The 18766-nt window shown below is 46.1% G+C and overlaps 1 protein-coding gene across 2 annotated transcripts; it reads right to left on the reverse strand.

Moving 5' to 3' along the window:
* Positions 1 to 495: 495 nt before the first annotated feature.
* OPALIN (oligodendrocytic myelin paranodal and inner loop protein) lies at positions 496 to 12371 on the reverse strand. 2 transcript variants are annotated; one of them, XM_015244684.3, is made up of 6 exons: positions 12279 to 12371; positions 8808 to 8843; positions 5900 to 5935; positions 4704 to 4823; positions 3307 to 3363; positions 496 to 1799 (listed from the first exon to the last, which is right to left on the reverse strand). In XM_015244684.3, exons 1-6 carry the CDS (start codon positions 12279 to 12281, stop codon positions 1611 to 1613), a joined length of 441 nt encoding a protein of 146 aa, XP_015100170.2. In that variant the 5' UTR covers positions 12282 to 12371; the 3' UTR covers positions 496 to 1610. The 2 variants fall into 2 exon arrangements, with proteins under 2 accessions (XP_015100170.2, XP_072828441.1); XM_072972340.1 differs by lacking the exon at positions 12279 to 12371 and having other exon boundaries at positions 8808 to 8864.
* Positions 12372 to 18766: the final 6395 nt, after the last annotated feature.

Raw genomic sequence — 18766 nt, forward strand, 5'->3', positions numbered from 1 at the left:
ACCCCCGGGATAACCTTGATTACCACCCATGTCGCACACTTTAATACAGGCAAAGAGAAACACAGACACGTTGCTGGTGCACGAGAATGACCGTTGTACTGTTCACTTTATTCCAAAATAGGTTCTTGTGCAGAAAAAGATGACAGAAGTACTGAACCTTGCTAGTTTAGTAGAAGTCATGTAAAACAAAGATTCCAAGCAATGGATTGTGAGTAGAATTGAGACGTATGATCCAAAATACAAGTCACATCTCACTTTACAGACCACAAGGCTTATTCACTTGGGCATGTCCGCTCAGACTCACAACAGCCCTAAGGGTAAGAGGCTGAGAACGGCTGTCTCCGCTTTGCACAGACAGAGCTGAGGCCCCGTGATCTGCCCCACTGTTCGCACCTGAGTGCCCAGGCCAAGGCCACAGTCCTGTTCTCAGCAAGCCCAAGGTCCTTCCCAGCGGGCAACAGCAGTACAAGCTCCTGGAGCCCTGGGCGTGTCTGCTTGAAAACGCCCAATCTGCTCGTTAAGGTGACTGGCCCCAGGCACTCGGCACAAAACAGTTCCACCAGGAGATCTGAAAAGCACTTTTGGCGTGTGGCAGTGGTTGGGTCTGTAGAACCTGCCCTTGGTTATCTGAAGAAGAGAGAGTGTGCTTCTGAGCAATCAGGGGCCTTGTGTCAGAAAGGAGTGTTTCCACAGCAGATCAACGTGATGCATGGAGCTGGTGGGTGGACCCCAAGATGCCCTGGACCCGGGTTCTCCCACCAGGAGAGCGGTGTGCTCGCGGCAGTGGACGGCATAGGGGAGCCAGCACTCCCAGGAGCCTCCTCACGGGAGCGATGGTTAGCCAGCTGGGGCTTCCCTGAGACGACAGTCACACTGCCCTTTGGTCCTGTGTTCATCCACTCAGAGTCCGCTTGACCTCTCTCCCTGCTAATGAGCTTCTCCTGGTGACAGTCCAAGGACTCGGGCCCTTCTCTCCACTCCCACAAAATGGGTACGGCCCTCATTTCAAATCATCTTTTGAAACAACCTCTGCCTTCCCTCCAACCTGTTTACCCTCAACACACACACACACACACACACACACACAGAGGCCACTGTAGAACTGCTTTCCTTACATATCCTCTGATCACACGTGGGAGGGATGAATGACCCAGCCACGTGCTGCCTCTGTGCTCAGGGAACGTGTGGCCCCATGTGATTTTTACCCTGAGCTGTTCAGAAATAAGAAACTGCTTTTCCTCACACATTTAAATTTCATTTATATCCCAACTTGCACCGTGCTAGCCTTGGCCAACCCTCCCGTGGAAGCCAGGTCTGATGGCTTTTTTGAGAAAATGGATGTGAAAATAAATGAGGAGGCAAGACACTGAGAAATCAAACCCCTCTTCCCAAATAGCAAAGAAAAGCAAATTCCCACTGGGGTCAAGAACAGGATCCAAGGGCTCCTTTCGGATGCACAGTGACTTCACTGCTTATTAAACCACCGATCTGAGAGTTGGAATGAGCCTTATCAGATCTGCCCCCTAAAGAGAAAAGTCCAGATCTGCAAATCAATTTGGGTTGGTTTGGAAGGAGCTTAGCATCTCTCCTCACTCCAAACCCCTGTGTGTTTAGCTCTGGTCCGGCTCCAGGCTCAGCCGGGGAATAAGCCACCACAGTCCCCTTCTTCTCTCCATCTCCACAGCAGGACGGTAAGGGTCACGCACGGGCTCCTCGCCTCCCGATTCGGTCTTCACGAAGACGTGGGCTGCGTCTGCTCCCGTCACATTCTTTCCATGTGTGGGTGACCCCCTGGGATTCTAAGAAAACAAATAGCTTTAGAAAAAATACAGCAAAAACTTCTGCTTCTGGCCAAGTTGGAGAAACAGCAACCAGATTTACCCTCCCTCTGAGACAACCAAACACCAGACAAAATATTTGAAACAATAGCTTTCAAGATATTGGGCATCAGGCAAAGAAGGGCGGGATCCCTGAGAGACAGAAAGCAAGTGAGGAGAGACCTGTGACTGCACGAGCTTGCTGCCCTGGGAGGGCTTGGGGGCCGCTCAACTCTCTTTTGTTTAATGTTAGCATGGCGTCTCTTCTTCTGTCTTTTTACTTTTAATCTGCTATATGGTTGGATTTAAATCTACCATCTTCCTATTTGTTGTCTATTTGTCCTATCTGTTCATTGGTATTTAAATTTTTTCTATCCTCTTCCATGTAGATTTTAGAAGCACTGTATTAAGTTCCATGAAAAAAAAAAACCTGTTGGGGTTTATACTGGAGCTACATTCCTTACACAGATGAATTTGAGGTTGTTTGACATCTGCACGCTCTCGAGTCTTCCTATCCAGGAGTGTTGTACATAAACTTCCATTATTTCATTCTTACTTAATATCTTTTACTAAAGTTTTATTACTCTCCATAAAGGGGTTATATGTTTTTGTTACATTGACTCTTCAATATTCTACATATTTTTATCGCCACTACAAAATGTTTTTTAAAATTATTTTTTCAAATTGATTATTATTGATTTTTCAGAAATGCAAATTACTTTTGTATATTGATTCTATAGCCAGTAAACTTGTTAAAAATCTCTTGTTAAGTCTAATAATGTATCTGTAATTTGGCTTTATTATGTAGACAATCATGTCTGCAAATAATTACAGTCTTTGTTTGTTTTTTCCCAGTCTTATACTTTCTATTTCTTTTTATTTTCACCTTTATTGAGATATAAATAACAAATAAAATTGTAAGATAGTTAAACAGTGTGGTGTGACTTTGATAATATATACATTGTGAAAGGGCTCCCTCCCGCTGAGTTAACGGCTTCTTCTTCTCATCCTACGGCATTGACTGGGACCCAAGGGACACTGCTGAATACAAGCGGTAATAATGAGCATTCTTGCTTGTTTCGAATCCTAAAGAGAATCCATTAACACTTTACCTTTAGGTATGATATCTGCTGTATTTTCTTTAAAAGATGTCTTCCTTCAAGTTAAGAGAGTTTCCATTAAATTTTTCGTTTGCTGTGTTCACATCACAAATGGCTGTTTAATTATTGTTTAATTCTCTTCTCCTTTTGAGGTGGTCACATGACTTTTTTCTTTTGTCAGTGACATAAGTGATGTTAAATTGATTTTCTAATATCAAATCACCCTTGAACTCCTGTCCAGCCAATAAAAATATGAGAACCTCCTCTGTGCTTGAGTTTCACCGCCCTCTCTCGTCCACCTGCGCTTCTCCTGTACACGGAAGGCTTTAAGACCCTTAGCTTGGTGACTGTGTGAATGATGTGTAGTGATTATAACCAAGAGTTCTTACCTCCACTATCCTGGGATTGTCGAAGATTTCTGAAATTTCACAAGGCCTCTCACTTTCCTAAGTTGGTTAAAAAAATAAAATCAAATCAAAAAGAAGAAATGAAACGTTACAGCATTTGCTCATGATCATGATTAAAATCAGTGATTCTTAAACTTGGTTACGCATTAGAATCACCAGAGAGCTTTAAAAACAAAACAAAATAAACAAGCAGATACTAACACCCCACTCCCCAAAAAGAGACACCACTGTGAGTTACTCCAAAAACAATATAGGTTAACAATGTAGAGAAGAGGGTGGGAAAGGAGGTGAAACAATCCATTATATTATTCTCTACTTCAGTATAAAACTATCCATAATAAAATGTTGGGTTAAAATAAAAATACCAATGCCACAGTTCTATCACCTAGAGTTTCTGATTTAACTGGTTTTAGTGGGTGGTATTTTGTGACCTCCAAGATGACTTTAAAGTGCCCTGAAGGTTGAGAAACTATTAAGTCAGTAAATAATACCACAACCAACCACAATACTTCTTCGTATGTTTGAAGTTCACAGCTCATCGATACATCTTTTACCCATGACCTCATTCCATCTTTACAACTCTGCTTACCTCTTGAAGTCAGTTGGGTAGTTTTTAATGGCTCGTATTTTGGAGTTGAACTAACCCAGGCACAGGAAATGTTAAGTCACATGTCCAGGATCATATAAATCAGTGAGTGGCAGAGCCAGGGTTGGAACCTAGGTTTTCTGCTCCCCATTAACGCTTACCAGCGTGAGGCCAACCAGGAATGCTCGTAAGTAGAGGATGGAATTGGAACCCAGAGTCCACATAGCACAGCTGAATCACAGCCATGGAAGCTGGCTGGATATTGGTCAGGATGGCCTTTGAATTCTGAGCCTGGTTTCCAGAATAACTTGGTATTTGGAAGAGGTGGGGTCAGCATATTCCCTTGTGACTGATGGGTGTTCAGATGTGAAAAGGGCAAAGCTAAACAGTCACAAACTCCTGGACGTATGTATCCCCACGACACACACCTCCGCGTCTGTTTGTCTCCTATCTTTCCTCAGAGTACCTCCATCTTCTTTGTGAAGCTCGTGCCCTTTGTTTCTCAAGGTTAGAAAACATACTGGCTGCACAGACATGTTTGTCAAAGCAACAGAAGTCCCTTTCCGCTGCTACTTTTTGTGACCCCAAATACCATCCTCAAGTGACCCGAGTGTTGTGTGACAAGAGAGCTCTGCCTAGAGGGTAATGTCATGAGTCTGAGACAGAAACTGAGGTGCAGGAACGTCTCAGGAAACAGGCACTGGTCCTGACACCCTCCGCCCGAAGCCAGTTAGTTCACTGAATACCGATTCCTGCCAACACGTCCAGACCCGCAGAAGCTGCTGCTAATCACCTCGGTGGACTCACGGCTGCTTCTTCGTCGGTGAATCAGAGTAAACAGCAGGGCCACCAGCAGGGCTGTGGCCACCAGGGACGGGATGCCTGCTGCTAATCCGAGAGAGCGCCCACAGTCCTGCGTGGAGAAATCAGTCAGCTTCTCCCAGAAAGAGGAAGAGTTTAATCAATTAAAAATAAAAGAAAACAGGACCCTGCATGGACTCTGTGTCGTACACAGAATCAAAAGGGTAATAAAATACTGTGAAAAAATGTTTGCAATGTGCATGATAAATGACTCATTTTCATGGAATTTAATTTACACAATTTAAATCAATTGGAAAAAGATGATAATTCAGTAGAAAACTGGACAAAGATAAGAACAGGCCATTCCTCGGAACAGAAATACAAATGTCTCATCAGCACAGGAATAGCTGAGATACAATTCAAAGCAACAATTTGGTACCAGTTTCATCTACTCATATTAGCAAAAGTAAAAGATTTTAGTACAGCCCACACCACTTTGATATGAATTTTTAAATTTATTTACACTAAATGCGTGAGCCAATTAATTTTCAGATTCCCATTTTGCTTTGATCATTTGTGGAAACAGCCATGCTTGCAGCCTCATAAAGTTTTAGGTTTGCTGATTATTTGGAAATACCAGAGATGGTCTTCAGAGTCCCTATAAATGTGCAACTGTCATATAATACTGGCTTCTTCACTTTTCGGGGAGGGCGGTGATTTTATTAAAGACTAACATACATGCATAAAAGTATATAAATTATAAATATATAGTCTGATGGCTTTTCACATGATGAACCCACCCATGTGACCAGCACCCAGATGAAGAAACAGAACATTACCAGCCCTCCTGAAGCCCCTCCCTGGGCTCCCTTCCAGTCACTGCATGCATAACCACACTCCTGAAATCCACCCCATAGATGACTTTGGTTTTCAGCACCATCTAGATGCACATAGAAAGTATGTGCCCTTTTGTGTCTAGCTTCTCTTGTTCAACATGTCGTGAAATCATCCGCAATTCTGCATGTTCTCCCTCCCTTTTGAACTGGCTTGGTGATAAGAATAATAATTGAGTCAGATTCTGTGCTTGGTGACAGTTCACATATCCAAATTTAATCCTCAAAACAAATGCAGTCTACCCATCCTCTAAATGACAGAACCAAGGGCCCAGAGTTTAAGTGGTGTACTTACTGCTCTTTTCCCACTGGTAACAACTGGGGAGGGAGTCTGTGTGGGAAAAGAAAACACATCTTAAGAAAAGAAAAATCTGTAGAACTCACAAGAGACAGTCCGTCAAAGGTTAGGCTGTAACGCCAGAAGTTCGTCCCTTTACTAAACTTTCTATTAAAAACAACAGATGACAACCACTGCCAAACAGAAACTTCCTTGATTGCTTCCCAGGTAAGAAGGGAAGAAGTTTGGTTACAAGAAGAGAGAAATCAGAAATTTGAGCGAGCTCTTCGTTATTCACCCTGTGGATTTGCCACAACGCGTTTCATAACTCAGAAAGGCTGACTCCCGTCCCCTCTGCCCCTTCCCAGCACACTTTGGGCTGGCTTGTCCCCATTGCTAGAAGGGGGAAAAATGCAAATACCAGTGGAAGCCAGGCTCTTTAAGGAGGTTTTACTTGTTTTCAAATATGCAGTGAAGCAAATGGCTTCAGCAGGTATCTGAAGTTGTGAATCACCCACACTCTTGGGATAATTCCACGTCAAACGAGTACGTTACACTCACACTCAACTGGGGCACGGGACTTTACCCATTTATGAGATATTTAAGGTGAGTCTTATCTGGATCAGTAAATGTCAGGGCACAGAGTTCCAGGTTAGCAACTAACCTGTGAATGGAGAGATCACCACTCCATCCCAAGCCGTGAGAGCCCAGGACCCACACTCCTCACTGCACACAGATAACCGTAAATCTAACCTGAACTCAGATGTTTGCATTCTAAACCCAGGCATCTTTCCCAGAGAGCTCCCGTCGAAGGAGGGATTTGCTAACCAGGCACTGACACTTAGTACTTAAATGGTTACAGTTTTACCTAAACACAATTCCATCCCATCGCCACATTACCTTAATGCTGCATTTGCCTGAAGTGTTCTATTTCTCAGCATGATGTGAAGAGTTGGATACTGTTTCGGGTAAAATATGTTGGCTGCAGTTTACAGAAATTCTCTTGGGCTGGCTTTGCCACCCACCCACCACCGCTGCCATAATGAATCACCTTGAAGGTGGAACTTATGAGCAGTGGGAATCTGGCTTTTCAAGTACTTTTCCTGTATTGGTTCATTTATTCTTCACAACAGCCAGTGAAACAGGACCATAATAATCCTCATTTTACAGATGAGAAGAGTGAGGCCCAGAGAAGTGAAGTCATTTGCTTGAGGTCACACAGCCCTAAGTGGCAGACACTGAGTGTTCTGGCTCCAGGGTTCAAGTCCTTAACCGTTGTGCTACAGTGCCTTGGGTGACCACATGTAGTATCCCAACCCGGTTTTTATACTTGACAGCTCAGTGTGGCCCAGCAGAGACTGACTTGCATATGTGGCCCTGTTCCCAGCTCCCTGCAGGGAGGCTCTGATGAGCTGGGTATCCACCTTGTCCCCACTTCCCAGGGCACTGGCATTCCCCGTCATCCAGCCGCACCAGAAGGGAAGGGTTATGTGATCAGAACATAACTGCCAGGTAGGGTGGCCAACCGTCCTGGTTTTTCAGAGAAGTTGCCCAGGTTGTAGGGCATTCAGTGCTAAAACCAGACAGTCCCAGGCAGACTGGGGTGGTCGTTGATCTCCATAGGTTCCAAGGGAGGAGGGGCAGTTCTCAGTGAAACAGGCTGTTAACCGAGAAGGTGCTCCAAAGGGTGATGACCAGCATCAGAAGGCCTCCTTCTCACCCCACTTGCCCCATCGCCCCAGGCAGCAGCTGCTTGTTTCTCTGAGTTACTTTCATAGGTTGGGCCAAGCCAGCATCAGACAGAGCCTGAGGTCTCTACAGACCTGCTGGCTTCAAGCAGCGGGGGAGAGTTCCAGCAGTGGCCATATTAAATGGTTTTGACAGGTAAGAAGAGAGAGAGGGGAATTTGTCTGCAGACAACAGGCAGAAGCTAAAGCAGGGAGCAGAGTAAGTCAGGAAGGTTCAGAAGGCAGGGCCACACCAGGAGGGTCTGGGGACCGACGTCCAAGGCGGCCAGTGGTGGGCACTGGGAGGCCGGCAGTGAGTCATGAGCTTCTACGTTTCTGCTGCTGTCCAGAATGATGCCCCAGGTTACAGTAAACATGAACACGCACTTAGGAGTCCTCTTTCCAGGCAGATTCAGTTTATTCTCTCTGAATAATCATATGACTTTTCAGAAAAATTTGGTACAGCCAAAACTACTGAAAAACTGGGCCAAGAAAATGCCCAGTTCCATCATAGCAGCATTTCTGGTCCAAAAGCAACCCTGGCGCAAGTGTTATCTCTACACAACGTGAGAACAGAAGATGGAGAATCAATTCTGGACTGAAATTGTCCACCATCACCAACTGAAAATCTCCGTTTTGACTTGCAGCTAATAAAGCCATAAAGTGCTCATTCTTGTTGACCCAATAATTCCCCTGCTAGACTATATGCTAAGGAAATCAAGTTAAGTGCAGACAAGGATTTATCTATACCTATGCTTATCACAAAATCATTCCTAATCGTGATTAACCCCTTAAAGAAATAATTCATTTGGAGAAATGCCATGTGACCACCGTCAGTTATGGTTATAAAGGCTGAGGGAAAACATTTATTATCTACAATTGTAGGTAGAGTAGGAACACCATGGTACAAAGGCAGCAAAGGTCAAAATTCATGTAGAGTCAGGACTGGAAGGAATGACCCCAATGTTTTCTGCTGATGGGAATTTAGGTGGGGTTTTTTTCTATTTTCCTTTTCAAAATGTGTGTAATTTTTATAGTTGAGAACATTTCTCTCAGCAGCCCTCCGACTCTTCAGAGCCTTTGAGACTGGTGTATGTCATGCGTGAGCTTTGCCTGACAGCACTGTGAAGGCACAGCATAAACTCTGTCTCCATCTTTCTTTGCCGACTTGCCTGGTGAATGGGCACTGCTGTACTCACCGCGTTGGCTGGCAGCGTGAAGTTCAGTGAAAAACTCTGGAAGAGAGATGGAAACATTAAAGCTCCGGGAATGATCAGAGTGCTCCACCAAACATCCTTGACCCTGGCGGATTCCAAGAGAATATACCACCCCGCAGCCTCCATCAGCCCCAGTCTCCCCTCCCAATCTTGGCCCCAAAGAGGGTGGGGGAGCATCAGAGCCTGAGGTCATGACTTCCTCCCTCAGTATCAAGGCCGTCTTGCCCTCTCTCCCCTCCCAGGTCCTCATCCAGGGCCAGGGTAAGGGACCAGCCAGTGAAGCTATTGCCTGAAGGGTCCTGACTCCAAAGCCAGGCAAAAAACATTACAGGAAATTTAGCAGAGTGCTAAAATTTGGGTTTTTTTCCCCCTGGAACTTCTTTCATGGAAGGAATGTGTGAATTTAGAAGTAATGAGACCTTCTGCATGGGGTGAGAGGTAGGACCCCCCAGGGGCTATGTTCCAGCAAGAACACCTGCTCCTTAAACCACCCCACCCAGGGAGGAGAACCTGAGAAAGACAGGCTTCTGTTTTTGCTGAGTCCAGGCCAGGGGTTCCGGGCTGGAGCTGAGCTGGTCAGGATGACAGGGGAGAGGCTAACTCCCTGTCCCCTCCCCTCACTCAGCACCCAGACTCTCCTCTTCCTCAAATCTAGGTCAACAGTTAAAGATTAAGGGCTCAATGGGCCACCAACTTGGTCGCCTGCCCAGGCACCCACTGGCCCGGGTCCGGCCCTTCCCAGAGCCTCTGGTGCCCCCTTCCCCCTCCCTGTCCCCATCTTCTGTCCGTCCGGCTTGAGCTCCTGGATGCTAGCTTGTCTAGGCTGCTCTTTACCCAGTACATTCCCTGCCGGGATGGGAAAAATGGGTGGCCTCTGCTCCAGCTCAGCTGGTCACACTTCCTGCCTCTCATTCAGGGGGCTGAAGTGGTCTTGTTTCTACTGCCTGGGCCCCACCCCACCCCTCGTGTCCAGCCATCTCTGATGGGTGTCCCCTGGCTGTGCCCTCACTCAGCCCCAGCCTCCCTGGTCCCCCATGGCTTGGTTCAAACTCAAGCCCCCGATCTTCCTGAAGCCTCCTGTCATTCTAGAAGCAATGCATTTGCTAGGTTTTTAAATTAAGTGCTATCCAACAATGGGGAGATTGGGGAGGATTACAGAATCCAAAAGAATCATAGTATTTCAGACCTGAGGTTCCTCAAAGGTCTATCTGAAAACTCTCAGTTTACAGAAGAGGAAACGGAGGCCCAAGGACTCTTCAGAAATTTGTCATGGATAAATGTTAGAACTTATCTCTTAAAACAGGCCGAATGGTCCATGCGAGTCAAATCCAGCCTGAAAGATGGTTCTAGAGGAGATAGTCCCAATAAATGCAAAATTGGCAAAACACCTATTATTGCTAGCTTTCTGGAGGGTTGGAATTCAGAGGGGTTAATGAATGAGAAACTCTTTCGTGAACTGAAAAAAATTTTAAGCACCTACAATGTACAATTTTCATTATCTCTGCCCCAGACACAATGTCTTGCAATTAAAATGGCCCCAGCCAGCCAGCATGCTTCAGTGGTGACTGTTAGCAGTCTCTTAGCAACAGAGGGGACCCTCACTTTTTATAGAGAAGAAAATCAGTGCAAGAATTTGAACGCATTTCTTAAGTGCATACAACTAGTTAGCTGTCACCAGAACCCGGGCCTTCCGGTGACAGTATCTTTCCACCACTCTATAAGCTTCCTCAGGAATCCAACAGTTTCTGCAGAATAATCAGAGCCCCCAGGATCACAGCTCACTATCTTCTTCCAGGACAGTGTTAGAGCAAGAGGGACGTCCAGGCAACCTTAGGTCAGGGTCTTCTTGCTCAAGGGACCTAACCACTGCCCTTCATGCCAACACCAAGCAAGCCCACAGAGGCTGCTGGGGCACTGGATGGTCACTGCATCAGAGCAGCTGCCTGGAGCCTTATCTCATCAGTGAGTAAGGGTACTGAAGTCAGCAGGCCCAAGACAAAGCTTCCTTTGGGGGCACAGCAGAAGGGAGGAGCAGCAACAAGTGGGCCATTGCACGTGCTGTTTATCAACATTTGGATGACGAAGATGTTGGCCAGTTTCAGAAAGACGTTCATATTTTGTAGAAACACACCACAGCACTCTCATGGAGAGAAAAACATCACGTAAACGCGGGTGGAGGAGAATCTGATGCAGTGTCCTTCAGAGAGGCAGCTGGGTGGAGTGAGGCAGTCCTGGGCTTGGCGTCCCCTGATCTGGATTCACATCCAGACTCAGCCACTTAGCAGCTGTGTGGCATGGGAAAAGTGACTCAAACTCTCTGGTCTCCATTTCCTCACAACAAATCTATTCTTCCAGACACAGTTTTTCCACCCTCAAAATGGGGATACTATTAACTTGCCCTGCCCATCTCACGGGATAAACCCAATGGAAATAACATTTGTGGCAGCTCTTTCCAAACTAGGACTACTCTGGGTGTGCAGGGATCATGGAGTGTCGTATTCTTCACGGCCTGGCCAGCACAGAGGGATGCAGAAGGCAGGCACTGGGAAGTTCCTGTTGGGTGGAATTGCCCACCTGGATTAGCAACACTCAAGGTACTGGAATTTGGTACAAGACACTCATCGCTAGTCTGAGCACTGTGTGGTATCTACATACCGGTCCTGAAGGCACATTAGGGTCTCAGTGGCTGCGTGTCACTCATTATGGCCTTGCTCTTTGTGATGGGAAGGAGGGAAAGGTGGGATGACTACCACTGTTATCGCGGGCACGCCGTGCATCAGACACTGCACGCATAACCTGCCCATAAGAGGAGCACTCCCATCCCTACGTCGGGGTGAGCAGACTGAGACCAAGACAGGTTTCTCAAGGTCCCCAGCTGGCAAGTGATAGATGCTGGGTTAGGTCACAGAGCTTCCTGACTCCAAAGCCTGAATTCAGCTCCTTTTAATGATCTCTTTAATAAAGGAGTCACAGAAGCAGTAGTGCAGTTTCATATGAAGTAGCTCCTTCTAATCTAGCAAACTTTATTTGATTGAGTCACAGCCAAACATGGATCACAAGTCAGTTAGAAAGGTGGACAGTTTCTGATGCAGCTTATGAACATCTCTGTTGCTGAGCACTTAGCAGAAGGCAGACTGAAAAAAATGATTGGACCCACTGGTCCAGCCGGGAAATGAATTTAGCTGAAACATCTATTTTGCACTCTTGTAGGTGAGGTTTTAAAAAGAAAACCTGAATATTAAAATATAAGATAGGATCAGCAGATGTTAGGTGAGAATTTTTTTAATGGTTAGTATTTTGCACATAATAGTTAAAAACCAAGCCCCTTGACTTCTTTGCACTGAAGGTACAATTATACTTGAATCAGGAGATATGAGCTTTAAAAGCCTCAGAATTGTTTTTGAAAGAGAGAAATGAAGGTTAGGCAGAGAAAAGACGCTGGCTCTCACTCACCATTTCCGACAGCCTCCCAAGAACCTTCTCCAACTACTGCCCCTGGCAAGCTCCTCTCTTGCTGGTGTTACTGGTTTGTGTCTTGCATTTGTGGGAACATTCAGCTGGGACAGCAAGGGTGACAGGGCAAGAGGTGGCTCCAAGAGAGCCCTGGCCAAGCCATTTATGGTCAGGGGAGTCGCCAAGTCCTCAGCCCATCCCTCTGGGGAGACGGTCCCCTACTTCACAGCCATTGTGGAAAGCCTGGATCATCCACTCTCTTTGCCTTCATTTTCTGTCCTTTTCACTTTTTCAAGCCCCTTCCTTGGTTACACTTTCATCTCAGCGAAGAACCCACAGCTGTCCCGAGAGCTTGGCAGCTTCTGCAGCCAGCAATTCTTTAGAAACAATGGGTTACACAGGCTGAGTGAGGCAGTCACTCCATCCCAGCTGCCAGGCAGTGGCGTTGACCACTGTCCCAGCAACGATGGAGTCAACACATCACCAGCGTCAGTGCAGGGGGTGCCTGGGGGCTGGCGCTGGAGCCCGCTCTGTGAGGCACGGCTGCAGCAGTGAACACATAGCCTAGCCCCCGGCCAGTGGCTGCCTGGCGGTGAGTTCAGCCTCACCCCACCCTGTTCTCACATTTTGAGCAGGAGCCTCGTGGAGCTGGAGGAAGCCACTGACGTGGGCTGCCTTATATTTCTCATGAGTTCTCCGTGAGGAGTTTGCTTCTTCAAAATGGTGAAGGAGTTGGAGTCTCATGTCAATAAAACAACACGGTTAAAACCAGTAATTTGGTCCTTTCAATGAGTGCATTCATTCATTTACTCAACAAATCTTTTTAACACCTTCTAAATGCCAAGTACTATCCTGGGCACAGGAATGAGGGCAAATGAGGCCCCAACTCTTAGGGTATGTATGTTCCAGCGAGGGCAGACGGACAACAATCAGAACAAGCGAAAATCATGCTGGAGGACAAGTGGGGTGTAAGGGGAGGGTGACCGGAGTGACTGGGAGGCAGTTGCTTTAGCTGTCTCAGAGAGATGACATTTAGGATGCACGTGAAAGATGAGAAGAGGGTCCCAGGCAGAGGGAACAGCAAATGCAAAGTCCCGGGGCTGAAGCAGGCTTGGCGTGCTGGGACCAGAAGGAGGCCAGCGTGCCCACAGCAACATAAACCGGGGAGGAACCTGGAAGCGGTTAAAGACAGAGTGAGTCAGGGGTCCGGTGATGTGAGCACGGGAAGATTTCTGTCTTACAGCAATGGAAAGACTTGCAGGGGTTTTTGAGTGGGAGAGGGGCATGATCGAACTGATGCTGATGAAGATTATTCAGCTTCTCTGTATAGCCTGGATTACAGGGGACACGAGTGTTCACCTGGAGACTGGTGAGCTGGCTGCCCTGGGATGGGGCAGTGGCAATGGAAGGCAGTGAATGGGTTTGTGGCTTATTGTGGAGGTAGAGGCAGTGAGACTTGATGATAAAAAAAAATGTGGGTCAGGGAGGGGACAGAAGGGGAGGGAAAGTGCATGATGAAGCTGACTCCTGGGTTTGGGACTTGACTGACAGGGGATGGAGGCAGCATCTGTTAGGCAGGTGATCCTGGAAAATGCAGTGCTGGGATCCAGGCACAGGGTTGCTATACTGAACAAGACCAGTGTGGTCTCTGCCTCACGGGGCTTCCAGTCCTCAAGACTCCACAGTGATGCTTAAACTGAATCTACCAGTGCCTCGATGTCGGAGAGACATGGTTCAGAGAGACCTCTGTGTAAAGCGCTGGCTGCCCTTCTGGACCTTGTGTGGTCTCAGTCAAGTGAAGTAACTTCTTTCAGCCTCAGTCTCAGTCTATGAAGGGGGATAACATAGTCGACAATGGCTGGACCATTTAAATCAGCACTACTGGTACAAATTATGCTTCTAACTTTGCTTGGTGAGCATAGAATCACACCTGGACCAGGGAGCTGGAGCAAGGAACTCCAGCTGATGGCCCCAGCCCCCTCTGGCTAGGCTGTCTGTGGATGGCCAAGGCCAGCAAGGCCCTTTTTGACTCTTTTTGTTTGCTCGGTATCCACTGGTCACCAACCCTCCTTCCAATGGACACATTACACCTTTTGAAGAACTGCTAAGACCTCCAATCGAGGGGTGTGCTGGCCTAAGTGTCTGGCTCAGTCGTGGTTCTGGGGTGATAAGCGTCAAAACAGGCTCTTTGGAATTTAAGAAGCAGGGGAACTTGTCGGTTGGGTGTAGCATCACCCTCAGAGCGAAGAGATGGCAGGGACCCAGGCTCTGGGAGGGCAGAGCTAGGTTGTTCCTGAGACTTCAGCAGCAAGGACTCCTAGCCAGTGTTCTCAGGGCATCCTCCCCGGTAAATTGAACTCCGAAGTATCTCAGCCCTTTTGCCCCTAGATCAGGACTCCAGTCTCAGGAAGAGGATCTGATTGGTTGGGTTTGGGTCATGTGCCCAAGGAGGACCTGGACCTCACTGACTCTCTGCCCAAAAAGGATTCCTCCAATGTGCGAGGAGGTGGTTCTGCAAAGGGAACTTGGCACCATCACCCGAAGAAGAGGGGGTGGGTGAAGTGAGTGGGCTCTCCCCCTCTGGAACTATTAGACCTGAGAATTAGCTCCTTAGGAACTGTAGAAAGAATGCCTTTAGTGGGTGAGCAGTTAGAGTTGCCAATCCTGAGAGTCTCTGATAATCTGTATTAAAATTTGTACCAGCCCAGTCACACTGATGGTTTGCCAGGCAACAATTCTGGCCAGTTCAAAAAGCTCGTCTATTCCAGATGATAGGTGGCCTTATTCTGGTTTTCAAAAATCTCTGTTGAAATGTCAGTAAGGAAGTAGGGATGAAGTAAAATGTGAAAACCAACAGAAGGATTCTAGTTATTTCCGAATCCCTGAATGTCCCATGTGAGAGTCATTAGTGGAACCCACCAGATATTTCTAGCTCACTTCATTCTTAAAATGGGAAGTAGCCAAAGGAGTTGCTTTGGCCAATGACATGCGAGTAGAAGTGATGCATCTCTCCTGGGCGGTTGTAAAAGCCAGTGTGTGATCTGTCACACTCTCTCCCTCTGCCACAGAAATCGGCCACGCTCCAGGTAGCAGCTGCTCCATCAGCCCAGTCCTGACTGAGGATGGTATGGGGGTTGAGGTCGGTGGTGGAGTCTGCCAGATACCAGACATGAACAAGCAGTACGAACAAGAACTAAGTCTTTCTTATGCAAAGCCCCTGACACGTGATGGTTGTTTTTTGTTGTTGCAGCATAAGCTACTCTGTCCTGACTGACACATCCAGCACTCATACCCTTGCACCATTGGGGCTCATCCTTCAGGTACTGGTGATTGCAAAAGTCATAAAACTTTGATGCTATAGTACAAAACAGTTGCATGTGTTAAATCATTTTGCATTAAGACTGAGTGGTTTTAGAAACATGGTCCCATATTACCCTTCTCTGATATGATCCACAAAACTCCAAACACACCCTGAAGTCTCTTTATCTGGTCAAACTCAAAAGACTCTCCTTGATTAGAAATGACACTGTAGCAGCCAGGGCCCCCACAGGAAATAAGTGATATAGGCAACTAGTTATATTTAAGGAGGGCTTATTAAAAGGACTACTGATATAGGTTCCCCTTGGGGGATAATGCAGTCACAGGGTTAGACGGGCAGTGTCATTACTCCCCTAAGCCTGAAGGGGTCAGTGGAAGGAGTGGCTGCCTGAGCCCAGAGAGAGAGAGAGAGACCCCTCTTATAGGAGCCATGACCTTCTGTTTAGATGCCACATAATGTCCTCAGGCTCAAAACCAGGTGGAGACAAGTGGAAGGAGTTGCTGAGGGACAAACGGAGGATGCCTACCACATCTGGTACTGCCCTGCTAGTAGCCATCTCCACAATGTTTACGTTGTCAGATTCCAGCCTGTTTGGGTCCAAGAAAAGGGCCAATTCTGAAGCCCTCTTGAGCCTATCTCATGTCTTTCTGGGTCCAACAGGGAGCTCTGTTTCGGAGCCAGGCACTGGGGACTCACCAGAGAGTAGAAGGCCACAGAGAAGGTCCCTTTTTATCTCCTCCCCAAGGTCTTGTGGTCTTGGAGAGAATGATGACCAAGAACACCGATCTTGTCTGAACTAGTAATACAAGCCCAGGACACATTAATAAATTCACATCCTTTAATGAAACAACTCTTTCTAGACATACATTAGCTTCTCTCTGTTTCCTCTTCGAAAGTGACGTTTCATGAAATGTAAATCACGCAAAATAAAAATTACAATATATTTATAGATAATGCTCCAAACGGTTTTTCTTTTTTTAAAAGAAAACTTTTAGGCATTTGGGATTACTTTTCAGAAGTTCAGTCTGCAATGGAGACTTGAAAAACATCTGCTAAAGCCAAGGGAACGTTTGTTCACACATTGAACAGTAACAATGCCACGAATTATTGGAGACTTATCAAATGGACCGGATCAAGGGCAAACCCTGGTGTGACCTGCTAGTTAACAAGATTTTACAAATGATTTAAACAAGCTGATCATTTCATGAGTAATATGAAACCTAATTTTAGAGGAAAACAGTGAATCAGCACACAGCCTTGCTTTCTGTTTGGAGAAATTCCACAGGCTGAAGGTAATTCTGGACCCTTAACCCTGCCCTGGGATCCAGGCTCTAGCATCAGCTAGACCAGATCACACTAGAATTGGACCAGGCTGAAGACCCAAACCCCAAATATTTCATCAGGTCATTAAGATGATTCTCTGAAACGAAGCCAGTCTTGGAGCTCTGTGACAGCCCCAAGGCCTGGCCCCTAATTAAAGGACAGAGCAGCTTGGGTAATGGCCCCTGGGATGTGTGCAGGGCAGTCACTGAGCACTTGGAGGAGCCGAGGCAGGGTCCTTCTGCTGAATGGACTTTCTCCCGTGAAGCCAGCCGTGCGGCTCCTTGTGGAACCTGCACTGTGCGTACATGTCGTGGGTCTGAGCTTCCAGGGGTGCTGTCTGGCCAGACCCAGCTGAATCAGAGCTTGTCTTTTCTGCTAATACATCACTCACAGAAGGCCTAAATAAAGGTTTTCATAAGAGTCCCATTGTTTCAAATTGGCCATAGGTTGATAATTGTTGAAGTTGTGTGTTTTTGAAAATATTCATACTAAAGAGAGAAAAATAAGTACCATTGTTTCTCGAGGGTGGCAAATCCTGGCAGAGCTGACTCTTTCTGTCTCCGTCTCACTTTTCCAGGGAATTAATTAATCTTATTTAAAACAATTTTTTGTAATGTTTAATCTTTTGAGGGGGTGTTAATTAGGTTTATTTATTTATTTATTTTTTAACAGAGGTACTGGGGAATGAACCCAGGACCTTGTGTATCATTAATCTTATTTAGACTTCTAAAGGCTGGAACTTACAGAATTTTCATGTCCTCGGAGAGAGACCCTTTGCAGCCGCCTTATGCATCCTGATTTCTGTTTCAAGTTTGACAGATAAAATGGAACAAAATAAAAGCTCCTAAAACACAAACATCTGAGAAATGGACTCCACCCTGTGAAGCAGGTAAGACCTGGGCCACGTGACAAGCTGCTCCATCTGCTGAACCAAAGATCCCCCAGGACAGGGTCTGCGATGGATCATGATATGTAGGCTGAACCTCCACCCAGAGCCAGGAAAGGCCAAGGGAGACAGCTTGGTATAAAAAAAAAAAAAAAGAACCACAAACACAAGGCTGGTCCAGGAGGGCCTCCTCAGTAAAGCTACCGTCGGTGGGGCGGCATGTATCACACTGCATTGATTAAGGCTCTGACAGTTACATACATACATATATACAGACATATATTATTATTCATAATACTTAGATTTTTTTCTGTTTTAAGGAAAAAATATTCCCATGCATTTCTTCTATCTTTTTTTGTTTTCTTTTCTTTTTCTTCCTTTCTTTCTTTCCCTTTCTTTCTTTCTTTTTACTTCCAGCAATCATTTTAATTAGACATAGTCCTCTGGGGGCATATTCTGATCGTTAAAAAATATAACTTTGAATCTTTTGCAAATATTTTGTTTCAAATGATGTTGATTCATCCCCAAAGGAAGTCCGGTGCCTGGGAAGATCTCTGCTCACTAGAAACACGCTCGTGCACTGCCCTGTGTTCAGTACCAACCACACAGGACTTACAGTTATGTAAACATTATTTAAAAATTACTCCAACATAAATACTCTTTTAAAGCTAACATACCACAGCTTTTAGCTCATAATGCCCATAGATGCCTTAATGAAATGCCATTCAAAACTACCTCACTGTTTAAAGTATATCTGGAGGTTCTAAAATTATGCAAACAGCGTCTTCTACGGTCTCCAGAACAAGTGCCAAGTGTGGGGAATTCTGATTGCAAGTTGGTGACTGAATGCTAACTAGTCTGAGCACAGTCACTGATGTACTCACTAACTACCTGGTTACAGGAAGTTAGTCACAGGTGGACTTGTTCTACCAGATGTTGATTCTTACATGACTTATAATT

The sequence above is a fragment of the Vicugna pacos genome, chromosome 11, assembly GCF_048564905.1.
Source record: "Vicugna pacos chromosome 11, VicPac4, whole genome shotgun sequence".
NCBI lineage: Eukaryota > Metazoa > Chordata > Mammalia > Artiodactyla > Camelidae > Vicugna > Vicugna pacos.

Coding starts and splice junctions, on each gene's coding strand:
- OPALIN (XM_072972340.1), bottom strand. CDS start 8,864: ATGTTTCCATCTCTCTTCCAGAGTTTTTCACTGAACTTCACGCTGCCA. Junction 5,936..8,807: donor TCACGCTGCCAGCCAACGCG/GTGAGTACAGCA, acceptor TTTCCCACACAG/ACTCCCTCCCCAGTTGTTAC. Junction 4,824..5,899: donor TTACCAGTGGGAAAAGAGCA/GTAAGTACACCA, acceptor TTCTCCACGCAG/GACTGTGGGCGCTCTCTCGG.